Source organism: Nomascus leucogenys, chromosome 1a, assembly GCF_006542625.1.
Source record: "Nomascus leucogenys isolate Asia chromosome 1a, Asia_NLE_v1, whole genome shotgun sequence".
Classification (NCBI taxonomy): domain Eukaryota; kingdom Metazoa; phylum Chordata; class Mammalia; order Primates; family Hylobatidae; genus Nomascus; species Nomascus leucogenys.
Genome location: NC_044381.1, coordinates 52,016,896 through 52,030,162, shown reverse-complemented (window position 1 = coordinate 52,030,162; position 13,267 = coordinate 52,016,896). Strand labels below are relative to the sequence as shown.

Sequence of the window (13,267 nt, the reverse complement as noted above, 5' to 3'; positions counted from 1 at the left end):
TAGCAAATACTTTCTTAGAGTAAGAACATTAATGAGGTTGACCTGAGAAAAGCGGCCATTGCCATGCTTTGCTAGGGACAGTATACATAAGCCCAGTAATTCTGGAAAGCAATTTGGCAGTTTATAATATCAAAGATCTGAAATATCTTATCTTTTGATGTGGTAATTCAACTTCTTAGGATTAATCCTAAGGAAAGGAGCAGAAATGAGGAGAGAAAATTATATATGAAAATTTTCTTTATAAGGATTATAATATCTTAATGTTTAAAATGGCCTACATATCGAACAAATGAGAAATGGGCAAATTATAATGTACCCAGGGAGGAGGGAGGGGCAGCATTAGGAGATATACCTAATGCTAAATGACAAGTTAATGGGTACAGGAAATGTTAAGTGTAAATGTTAAGTGATAAAAAAAAAAGTAAGAAGCAGGTTATAAAACCTCATGGACAAGAAGGTAGAACAGAATTAAAACTTTGGAGTCCGAACATCTGAGTTAAAATCTGATGCCACAATCTCAAGCAAGTTAATCTCTGTGCCTTGGTTTCCTCATCTGTTAAATAAGCATGAACCCAGTAACTACCTCACTGGGCTTTTGTGAAGGTTCAATGAGATACCACAAAGTGCTTAACTGTCCTTTGGTAAGCAGCAAACACATTATTAATAATTTGTATTACATTTGGCATGATTGGCATAAAAAAGAGTAGTTTTGGCCGGGAGCGGTGGCTCATGCCTGTAATCCCAGTGCTTTGGGAGGCTGAGGTGGGTGGATCACTTGAGGTCAGGAGTTTGAGATCAGCTTGGCTAACATGGTGAAACCCTGTCTCTACCAAAAATACAAAAATTAGCTGGGTGTGGTGGCATGTGCCTGTAATCCCAGCTACTGGAAAGGCTGAGGCACGAGAATCACTTGAACCTGGGAGGTGGGGGTTGCAATGAGCCTAGATCGTGCCACTGCACTCCAGCCTGGGCGACAGAGTAAGACTGTCTCAAAAAAAAAAAAAGTTTCTAGGTGAAGCAATTATGGTGGGTTTTAATTTTCTTCTTTGACATTGTTTTCCAAGTTGATAATCAGGTGTGTGAACTTTTTGATTTTCTCAAAAGTATCAATAAAAACAAAGGGGACTTATTTTTTATTATGTATATGGGCACATTCAGTAATTAAATGCAAGAACATCTGGAAGCCCTTGGCACATTGCCTGGCATAAAATAGTTCTTCCGGACACTTGTTGGAATGGCACCATTGGGCGTTCTAACCGAGGGTCGGCAATGCCAAAGTGTAATTCACATCCCAGACTGCTGAGAGCTGACTGCCCATCGTTACTGTTGGTTTTCTTAGGGCCATGTCTCACCACATCCCCTCTATCACCATCAGCAGATTCTTCCCCAACTTCCCTCTTTGGAATAACTCCATCTTAGTCACCAGCCCAGTGACCACCCTGCTTTAGTCAAATGGCTGGTTGACTGAATCTAATATGATAATTTGAAGGACAACACTCTGTCAAGTCAGCAGCTTACTATTTTACAGTTATGTATTCCAATTTTCAAAGAACGATTTCTAACTCTGCATCACCACTCCAGTTAAACACCATGTACATTCTTGTGGCCTCCACATTAGGTCCTTGTGGTATGTTTTCCAAACCTTCGCAGACTCACATTGATTTATGTCTAAGCAAGAAGCAACATTTTTAGGAACTCAATTATTGTAGGGCGCTTACAGTACTCTGCTTCAAAAGTTAGTTTTGGGCAAAGAGACTACTCAAAGAACAGATGTCAAGCAACTTCAAAACAGTAAGCCTTACACTTTATTGCCATCTTCCTTTTAATCTTCAGCCTCAAACTCTCAAATACTGAGGGTTCCAGTCTTTAGGAAATATTAATATACTCTCTGTTTATTAAATTGATGGCTCTGTTGTAAAGATTATTATGCCAGATCACTAGTCCTCAAAGTGTGGTCCCAAGTCCAGCAGTCTCAGGACCACCTGGGAACTCGCTTTAGAAATGCAAATTCTCGGGTTCTAACATGGCCTACTGAAACAGAAACCCTGAGACTGGGGTCCAGAAATCTGAATTTCAACTAGTGATGCTGATGCAGACAAAAGTTTGACAACTTCTCCAGAAACATGAACCTGATTAAGAACAAAGTATTTAACTGCTTATTAAGTGCTAGTTTAAAATATGAGGCAAAAAAGCTTTGGATATCTGGATAATAAATTCCCCGGGGCAGAAAATGACCCTTATATGAGCTTCATCTTCCTCAGGGAAGCCTGAAATTGTGGTGATCTGATGATGTCACTGCCACGCGAAGAGAGGACATCCTTGAGAAGTAAACAATCCACGCACCCGAGCAGAGAGTTTGAAATGTCACCACTCAACTTCCTTCCCATGATGACAGAGGCAGCAGTCTCTTGAGGGAATTAAACAACATGCTGAAAGTAAGAATCTGATCCCTTTCTCTGATCTGTTGGCAAATCTGGGGAAGGTCAAAACTATTAGCAAAGGTGTAATTTTAAAAATCCCCATATGGGCTGGGCATGGTGGCTCACTCCTGAAATCTCAGCATTTTGGGAGGCCAAGGCAGGCAGATTACCTTGGTCAGGAGTTCCAGACCAGCCTGGCCAACATGGTGAAACCCCCGCCTCTACAAAAAATACAAAAAATAAAATAAAATAAAAATACCCATATGAGTGTTCTCAGCTTTGGGGCAGCTGCTATTTACCAGTCATATCTTAATAGAGCCCATCAAAATCCCATCCATCAGCCACCACAAAATTTAGAATTTATGTCAAACCCCTACCCTATCACTTCACAAACAACAGAAACTTAATAAATGGTAATTATATTGATGCAATATTTTGTCCTTATTATATAATAGGTGCTAGAAACATCTAGCTATGAAAAAAGTATTACAAAACCAATCTCACTAGGACTTTGATTTTTCAACCCAATTCCATAGATGAGTTACATGGTAGAAACATACATGCAAGGCATGAGTAAAGACTGTGAGTGATTTAAAACATCAATATTAAATATATATGATTTGTTGGTAAAGAACAAGGAAAACAAATATTTACATAAATTAGTTTATAAATTAGTGAACACGAACGTATTTATACACCTAATATTACATCGGAGTGCTACTTAAGGGAACTGTGCAAATTATAAATTTTTTTTTTTTTTTTTTTTTTTTTTTTTGAGACAGAGTCTCGCTCTGTCGCCCAGGCTGGAGTTCAGTGGCGCAATCTCGGCTCACTGCAAGCTCTGCCTCCCGGGTTCACGCCATTCTCCTGCCTCAGCCTCTCTGAGTAGCTGGGACTACAGGCGCCCGCCACCACTCCCGGCTAATTTTTTATATTTTTAGTAGAGACGGGGTTTCACCGTGGTCTCGATCTCCTGACCTCGTGATTCACCCGCCTCGGCCTCCCAAAGTGCTGGGATTACAAGCGTGAGCCACTGCGCCCGGCCATAAATTTTTTTTTTGAGACAGAGTATCGCTCTGTTGCATGGGCTGGAGTGCAGTGGCGTGATCTCGGCTCACTGCAAGCTCCACCTCCCGGGTTCCGGGTTCACGCCATTCTCCTGCCTCAGCCTCCCGAGTAGCTGGGACTACAGGCGCCCGACACCACGCCCAGCTAATTTTTGTATTTTTAGTAGAGACGGGGTTTCACCGTGTTAGCCAGGATGTTCTCGATTTCCTGACCTCGTGATCCGCCCACCTTGGCCTCCCAAAGTGCTGGGATTACAGGCGTGAGCCACTGCACCCAGCCACAAATTATAAATCTTTAAAATGAAATGAAGAGGGAATTTGGAGAACTAGAGGGAAAAACAAAACTTAACAGCCCACTCAGCAGGGCACGGTGGCTCACGCCTGTAATCTCAGCACTTTGGGAGGCCGAGGTGGGCGGATCACGAGGTCAGGAGATCAAGAACATCCTGGCTAACACGGTGAAACCCCGTATCTACTGAAAAAAAAAAATGCGAAAAATTAGCCGGGCATGGTGGCACGAGCCTGTAGTCCCAGCTACTCGGGAGGCTGAGGCAGGAGAATGGCGTGAACCCGGGAGGCGGAGCTTGCAGTAAGCCAAAATCGTGCCACTGCACTCCAGCCTGGGTGACAGAGCAAGACTCCATCTCAAAAAAAAACACAAAAAAACAAAAAACAAAAAAATCACAGCCCACTCTATGAAATTTGAAAGAACACAGACAAGGCTCATGGCAGAACCTGCATTTGGTCTGTCCTGTGAGGTCATGGGGACACAGCTTCCCCGACCCTTGGTTATATGAGGATAATGATAACCACCTTCTGACATTTTTATATGTGAAACTGCCACATAGTTCTTGGCACATGGTGACCAAAGAATCTGAATTTGCTGAAACTTACTTTGTAACCCATATTCAGGGCAAAAGGTATACAAATATTTGGCTTACTGGATCTCAGCAATCACATGATTCCAGTCTCCTGGGGGACAGGAGTGGTGACTCCTACGGTCACAGCTTAGGAAGAAATTGCTCTCCCACTTGCACTCGCATTTGTGAGACAGTCACCACTCACAACCCTGTTCTCATACCTACCACCATCCTCCAGACCCTGAAAGGTAGACACAATTTTTGCTGTTCCCATTTTCCAAGTGGGAAACAATTGTCTGGGCAATTTCCTAAGACTCTAACCCTTCTGCAGCTGGGCTTGCTCCAGGACTCTTGCCACCAACACAGTCAGAGCCTCTTCCAAAATCAAATAGAAGTGGCTTCATCAGATTCAAGATGATCTACGAGTTGATAAAAAGTTTCAGAAAAATCCCGTTACAGAAAGAATGTCACAAGTTTGGGAACTATAAAGTATGAGGGAAAATGAAGGGAGAAAATCCACTAACAGAAAACAGGAGTATCTCTTTAATTCACACACATGCATCCCCCTTCTCCACGGGCATATGGCTGCAAAGCAAGACATCGCATTTCCAGTCTCCCTTGTGGCCATCATGTGACAAACTCGCTGCCGATGGACTGGCAAATAAAAGTGGTGGAACAAATTCTAGTTACCTGCTTAAAAACACATCCCTTTCCCTGGACTTCTGCTCTTTCCCCGCTGCTGGCTGGAAGTGGTGGCAACTAGAGAGGCCTTACAAGTGCAGAGCCGCACTGTGGGCCTGGGTCCCTGGGTCGCAGGTGGGAGGGAGACAAACTCTAATGGTTTTTAAGCTACTTCATTGTTGGTATTAGAGAAAATAGGGAAGTAAGGTGGGGAGGGAGAGAGAACAGAAAAGATAAACACTCCATTAACAAGCCATCGGAGTCCGTCGGATAGAAAGCTACTTCGTTATACCAGGAAAGGATGACGGCAAAATCAGCTTTAGTAATGGGGGTTTGCCATTCACTTAATGAGAAGTGAAAATATTTAACTCAGTACATAAACATTTTTTTTTTTGGCAAAAAGCAAACAAAGTAATGTTTTTGAATATATAAAGAACAAGGTCTGGGTAACAAATGAAAAATATTAAGACAAACTGCCAACAACTCGCTGGATCATAAGAGCACAAGAGCATTAAAAATTCCTTAGGTGCTATTTTTAAACAGCCAGGAACACTGCCTTAAAATTATTAGCTATTATTTTATAAAATAATAGAAAATAACAGTGTATAATAGTATATAAAAAATGAGCCATGTAGCTTTTTCAGGAGGAAACATGGATGGTAACTTATTAAAAGCCCAGGGTTACAGATTTCATCTAATCAAATTAGTAAAAGCATGTCCACAAAGATAAAGACCAAAGACTAATGATAGATAATAATGGCTAGAGCTGCAGGGAGGGCCTTAATGAGAAAAATGGGGAGAAGTGCTGGGTATGGTTGGCTTAAGTAAATTAATATAATAGACCAAATAAGTATTAATGAAGACAAAACCAGCTGACTTTCCACCTTTTACAGGTTAATGAACTCTGCAGCTTTCTGTGTATCATAGATCATAACACAAAACCCAAGTGAAGCTTGTGAAGAGAGAGAATACAGATTTGAAACTATTGAAGCTGGCATGTAGTGGGTCATGCCTTTAATCCTAGCACTTTAGGAGACCAAAGCAGGAGGATCACTTGAGGCCAGGAGGTCGAGACCAGCCTGGGCAACAAAGTGAGACTCTGCCTCTACAAAAAATAAAAATTAAAAAAAAAAAAAAAAAAAATTAGCCCGGCTATTCAGGAGGCTGAAGTGGGAGGATTGCTTAAGCCCAGGAGTTCAAGGCTGCCGTGAGATGTGATCATGCCATTGCACTCCAACCTGGGTAACAAACAGTGTGAACCCAAATCTTTAAACAAAAAAAAAAAAAAAAAAAAAAAAGGGAGAGAATGAAAGAAAGAGAGAAAGGAAGAGAAAGGGAAAAAGAAAGAAAAGATTGGGCCTTCCTAGAAAAAGGAATATTTTGCCTTTCAATGAATCACCAGAAAAAAGTAGAGCTTTAATTTGTGACCTTGAATCACAATAGTATCATAACAAAAGAACAAATCTTGATGAAGTAATTTTACCTTCCTAAAGAAAACTGTCATTAGTAAACCTTCAATTACTCACAATTCCTAGTCTTGAGTTCCCAGTAACTCAAGCTTGTGAAGGATTAGGTTCTTATGCAATGGGAGCCTACCACCAAATATATTTATAAAATAAGCAGTGCAATTCAAAACTTCCTCTACAAATGTATAATCTTTGTTTATAAAACCCACATTGATGATCCCAAAGCTTTAATAAAAAACAATGAAGAAAGAAAAGGGAAACCACTTATTGGTACTAAAGCCTTTACTGTAATAAACCAAATATATTTACAGTTTATACAAATGTTTAACCTTCAACAAAAATACAAAAAAACATTTCACAAGATGCAAAACCAGGAAACAAGTTCATTGGAGACACCACTGCTCTACAAAGGACGGAAAGTGAGGTGAACTGCAAGGAATAGAAAGGTAATCTCACACTTGGGCAAGGGGTGATCCCCAGATCACCCAGAAAGAAAGAATGGGCTGTCACGTGAGTCGGCAGATTCCGTTCCTCAATCCTACAACCCATGGCCCCTCTGTCCGCTTGGCCTTGGTGCTCCATTTGGTCTATGTAGACAGGTGACTTTCTGCTGATGGACTTGTCGCCTCCTCTTTGTAGACTCAAAGTAGTTTCGTGTCAAGGTTTGGAAACAGGTGTTTGTAATTTTTTTTCTCTTTTAAAGTTACAACTTTTCTATTTCTACAAATTCGAAACATTTTGGCCCAATTCAACTATAAACGTTAAACCACATAATGTTTTCAGTAGATGACTTCATAAACTGTAGCCTTCTTGTCCCCTGAGCCAGTGACTATGTACTTATCATCCACAGAGATGTCACAGCTAAGCACTGACGAGGACTCTTTGGACTGGAAGAGAAAACAATGGACACGTGTTTAATGTGGAACAACGGTACTCAGGGGCCCGGCTCCCTCGGAGGCACCTTCACTCCTGGTTTCAAAGGCGACACTGTGGTCAAATTGTGGATCTAGGTGAGGAGCACTTACTCACCTGGAATATGCTGGCTCCATAGGGGGTCCGCCAAGCATTGAGGAGGTTATCTTTTCCAGTACTCACAAACCATTTACCTAGAATTAGCAAAGGAATATCTAGTTTTCACAAGGTTAAAACTCCTTCTATACAATTAGCAACTTGGACTTAATCAAACTAAGAACATTTTTCATGTATGAACTATCATGCCCTAAGGACTGGTCCATGATATGAACAGAGGTTTTAATCTGGGCTCCTCAGTGATTTATCAGCGATCTTGGGTATAATCTAAGAAGTGTCAGCCTCCTTAGTCACTGGATACAGGATTAGTAGCATCATATCCAACACACGGTAACCCTCAAATATAGAATCAATGAAGAATGTGTTCTATTTTAGTCAGTCTCCTCATGATAAACTGGGATTAAAGATTCCCATCTTTAATGGGAATTAAAGGATTAAACATCCAACTTAAGTAAAATGCCAGTCACATCATATAGCATGAATAAAAATGCTCAATAAGTGATAGGCACTCATCCATCCGTCCATCCATCTATCTATCCATCCATCCATCCATCTGTCCGTCCATCCATCTATGCATCCTGTGAACAGATATCTGCCCATCTGCAGTGCACAAGAAGGGTCTCCACATGAACTTCTTCCCTCTTCATCCTCACGGTAGAGTGTAACTAAGTGTCTGGATGTATCTAAATATCGGCTTCTCTAACCCTGAATTCCTCATCATGGCCAGCTCACAATGACTTCCACTGCCCCTGCCTCATTCTTCAATAAATTCCCACCCACCCCTCTTCAGAGTGGAAACTCATTGTCGTCTCCCAACCCCCCCAAAACAAACTTGTGTCCAAACCTTGTATTAGGCAATTACATTGCCTGCTGACTTTTCTCAAATTAGCAAAACAGACTGAAACAGACATTGCTGTGCTCTGAAGGGCATATTAAAACAATAGAATTATTGCATCCAGCTGCTCGGAGAACAACATTTTTTCCAGATATGATCTCCACCATATTTTTTTAAGAAGCGTTTTCCATTTGGGCCATCGACGGCCGCCAGTTTCCTTTCGGCTGAACTCACCACAGTAAGCAAATTTCAGGGACAGCACGCAGCTCTCGTGCAGGTGCAGCTGGTACTTGTCGGGCTTGTTCACGTGCAGCACCTCCACATTGCTGCTCTCCATGCCCACTGCCAGCCACTCCCCGGTGGGGCAGTACCCCAGGGAGAAGATCTGCAAGGAGCAGGACAGGCTCACTCATGATTCTGCCTGATACACTTAGGAAGGGAAGATGCAATGTGAAAGCGGGGGAAATAGCAAGAATGGGGGGAAGTAATCAGCCAAGTACAGACTGTGGGGAGGTCCACAGAGCAAGTGATCTAATGCAGATGAACCAAGTGTCAAAACCTTTAGGAAACTGGAAACATTTGAACCCCTCTGTCCTTTGGGATAACATTAAGAAATGATTCCTAATAATAATGGCATTCATGTGTACATTTTAAAGGAGGCTTTACCTTTCAGAGACACTAACTGAAATACGATCATATATCACCTATCGAGGGGGATATGTTCTGAGAAATGTGTCGTTAGGTGACTTTTTTTTTTTTTTTTTTTTTTTTTTTGAAACGAGGTCTCACTCTGTCTCCCAGGCTGGAGTGCAGTGGCGCGATCTCGGCTCACTACAAGCTCCGCCTCCTGGGTTCACGCCATTCTCCTGCCTCAGCCTCCCTAGTAGCTGGGACTACAGGGGCCTGCCACCACGCCCAGCTAATTTTTTGTATTTTTAGTAGAGATGGGGTTTCACCATGTTAGCCAGGACGGTCTTGATCTCCTGACCTCGTGATCCGCCTGCCTCAGCCACCCAAAGTGCTGGGATTACAGGCATGAGCCACCATGCCCGGCCTCGTTAGGTGACTTTATTGTGTGAACTTCAGAGAGTGCATTTACACACACCTAGATAGTGGAGCCTATCGCTCGTAGGCTACAACCCTGCACAGCATGTTACTGTACTGAGTACTGTAGGCAACTGTATCATAATGGGAAGTATTTGTACATCCAGATACATCTAAACATTGAAAAGGTACAGTAAAAATATGGTATGATAATCTTAAGGGACCACTGTCACATATGTGGTCTGTCCCTGGCTAAAAGATTATATGGTGCATGACTGTGCTTATGGATAAAATGACATGCTGCTGGAATTTATTTTAAAATAATCCAGTGTTTGGGGGTGGGAACGAGAGTTATCATATGGCCAAATAACTTAAAGCTGAGCGATGGGCATGTGGCATTTATTGTACAATTCTCTGTACTTTCATAAATGCTTGGACATTTGCTGTACTCATATGTATTTGAGAATTTCTCTAAGAAGTTTAAAAAAAAGGCAGAACAAAAATTGTATCCTGCTTATGTTGGGAAAGAGTGAAAACAGCAAGACTCCAAGAAACTCAACAAAATGTTAACAGGAATATGAAATTTAGAAGTGTATATGCTTGTTTTCTGTTTCTGTCCTAGTTTTCTGAGTAGAATTATTTTTATTACAAAACGAGGTAAAAAAAAAAAATGCCAAGTCATGATCAAAAGAACAATTCTACCACCAGAAAGCATTTAAAATGGCAAACACTGTTTTTTCCAAAACAAGTCTACATTCAGACACTGAACATCAAAATACTTTTCACAATCTACAAAGTTGCCATTTATATATTATTTCAAAAGTCTGCAAATCTAGTCAGCCACAAGTTCATTTTTTAAAGGATGAGGAATAAAATGGGTATCACTGAGGTACTGTACATTTTCTTAAGCTCTCTGGTGCAGGCGAAATAAATGAACTTTCAGAGCAGCTGTGACTTTACTCTTTGTGACATTCTGCAGATTTCTCAAGTTCTGTTTATTTGGGAATCAAAAAATCATCTCCTACTCCTGCATTAGATGGTGAGAATATGTGCCACAGATCAAACACTGCTGAAGGAAAACTATACATTCCTCACTGTACAAATCCCTTAAACAAACTCATATGTAAATATAACACAGAACACGCCTTAACCTGCAGGATTCTAAAAACCACTCTAGGAGTTTTGGGGAAGGTAGGGGCAAGGGTGGTGAAGGAGGAGGTGGTGGTCGTTGTTTTTAAATTAGTTACCTCAAATTCAGCCCTGATCTGTTTGTCCAGCCACTACCATCCTAGGGTAAGGAGGGAGGCTTGTGAGGAGGAAGACACACTCCAGCCACCTCCCAGACTCGGGGGCAGGCGGAAGCCACTCAGTTACCTGGGAGGTGAAGTCGTGCTGCTGCAGCTGCCGCCCCTCACGCAGGTCCCAGGACCTGACCGTGTTGTCCAAACCGCCCGTCCAGAGCTTGGTGCCATCATTAGAAATGTCAATACAGCTGGCTCCATCTGTGTGGCCCTGGAATTGCCTGATAAAACAAACCAGATTGAATAATGATTTCCTGCCAGAGCTCAAGGTAAACACTGTTGTGTTGTTAGTTTTGGACCCTGTGTGTGTGCGTGTGTGTGTGTCATCCCGCCAGTGTCTGCTGATGTGCACGATCAAACTAACCGTCCCCCGAGGAGGAGGGGAAACAGCACCTGCGATTGTCTTTCCCTTTTTTCACGATCCAAGTGCTAAAGAAATGGAATGCCACTGCAGGTCACTACCCAGAACTTAAATATGCTACTCTGACAAATCCATCTGGAAGGTAAAATTCTTTCCAGGTCTGGAAAAGTGTTTAACTGTTAAATAGAAAATAAAAGACAAACAAACAAAATCCCAATTGTATTCCTTATGGAAAGATAAAGGTCTGTTCTTTAATCATGCAGGCCTGAGTCCATGAGAGAAAGAAATGGGGACGTTACAAGCACAGGGTGTACAGAAGCATTCCTGTTTCCACGAGTGAATCAACACAGCAATGCCCTACGTGCCAACAGAGCATGAGCTCATGTATTTACTCAACCTTGCTTTCTGTGTTAGAAACAGCCCTGCATTAGGAAATCTGGACTCCCAGAGACAAAGGGTCACGCATGCCGGCCTCCTGACCTCAGAGGCATTGGGCAGAGACAGAGGTAATTGCTGAGACAGACCCATGGGCACCTCAGCAAGACTCTGCCTCCAAGCGAAGCACAAGGTTGTTCTTTAAAGAACCTTGTGCTTCATTCAAAAATCGCCACCAGAAATGATCAGCCAACAGGGATCTGCTGAGCACAGATGCTGTGCAAGGCAACTAGCAGAGCTGCTGAGGGGAGGTCAGTGTAAGCCCCAGCAGGGACGGTGACTGGTGGACTCAGTTCTGCATGCTGAGAGGGAGCTGGTGGGGGAGCGGCCAGAAAAGGCGAGCAAAGTCTAGACCCAGCCTCAGAACCAGGCGGGATCCAGTAAAGAACTGCGTGGGAATTTCAACACCAAGAAGAAAGTTACCATGCTGTTTCTTCCTCCAGGATCCCCACACCTTATCATTCCTGTAGAGCTCCAAACTTTTAACCTGAGCTTGGATTTTAAAGAGTGCAAGGGAAGGAAAAAGCACCACTACTGCCCTAAATTCTAAGCCAAGACGTGAACCATGACTTTCAACATCGTCTCTCTGCAAGCCATCACCAACTTCTGCACTTTAGGATCCAAGTTGAGTCCTCTCTCCTGCGGCCGTGCAGGTGGACCTCCAGTGTTTCCACTTGCTTCCCAGACGTCCCCACAGAACACCCAGGCCTGGAGCAGTCCCTGCTTCACTTGGTGAAAGTGTTGCTTTTCTTCCCTTCAAACAGCTCTGGAAATCCAGTGACGCTCTGACTTCTTTTGACCTTTCTAACTCATTAAATGCTGTTCCTCCTTGACTGAAAACACCTTCCTCTGCTGACATACAGTACCTGATGGCTGCTCCCCCATCCCTCTGCCCTCCCTCCATCCATATACTTCAGCACTACTCTCAGGCACATCCTACGACTGTTCAGAACGTGCTGGGTTACAGTGGATACAAAGACATTCAACAGGCTGTACATGGCCCTGTTACATGCGGCAGCCACTAGCCACCTGTGGGCGGTCCAGAGAAAGATTTGTAAGACGTTACCCCATTCTATCCAACAGGTATTTACTCCCCAGGAGCCGGCACGGAGCAAGGGTTCAGAGCACAAACAAGACAGCAGAATGCCTGGGCCTCAACTTGGCTCCACCACATCTGACTGTGTGACCTGAAGCCAGTAACTTACCCTCTCTGAGCCTCAGGCACTTCATCTATAAAATGGGGCAAATAGCAGGACAGATGTTATGAGGACTAAGTGGAGGAATATTTGAAAAGTGCTTAGAATTGATATTTTGGAAGTGCTACTTATGGAGTTTTAAAAAAAGAAAAAAAACCAAGTAACTTTTGCTAGGATAAAAGGTTGAGAGGGCGTTCGGCTCTGGCTCCATTATTCCATTTTGCTCACCTACATTGCCCAGCAAACAGAAGAGGAAAGTAACTGCCGCATTGTCACCCACACACAGGGACCAGGCCCGGCTCAACGACACTTAATGGATTTCTACAGCGGAGGTCTGAAGAGAGTGAGCTGTCATGATGACTTCTGGAGCCCGTCCCTTCTCTGTGCAGCATGAGAAGGGACTTACCAAACACGCCACGGACCCCAAACTGCGCCATCCGCAGGGATGGTTTCCCAGCGAAGATGAAACAAGAGTAAAACACATGCTCATTTTACCTTTCATGTTTCATTCGTGCTTACTTTAAAAAGACTTTTTGAGAACAGCTCTGATGTGAGCACTGACTTCTGAAGGG

General features: G+C 42.9%; 1 protein-coding gene across 4 annotated transcripts in view; it reads right to left on the bottom strand.

Annotated features, from left to right (window-relative positions):
- Positions 1-6,758: 6,758 nt before the first annotated feature.
- Positions 6,759-13,267, bottom strand: part of TLE1 (TLE family member 1, transcriptional corepressor) — a 106,610-nt gene continuing 100,101 nt past the window's right edge. For all 4 annotated transcript variants that reach the window (XM_030809559.1, XM_030809564.1, XM_030809578.1 and 1 more), the window contains exons 17-20: positions 10,777-10,924; positions 8,593-8,743; positions 7,524-7,600; positions 6,759-7,381 (exon numbers count right to left, since the gene is read on the bottom strand). In XM_030809559.1, the coding sequence (XP_030665419.1) occupies positions 7,274-7,381; positions 7,524-7,600; positions 8,593-8,743; positions 10,777-10,924 (484 nt within the window). In that variant the 3' untranslated portion in view covers positions 6,759-7,273. The remainder of the gene's footprint in view (positions 7,382-7,523; positions 7,601-8,592; positions 8,744-10,776; positions 10,925-13,267) is intronic.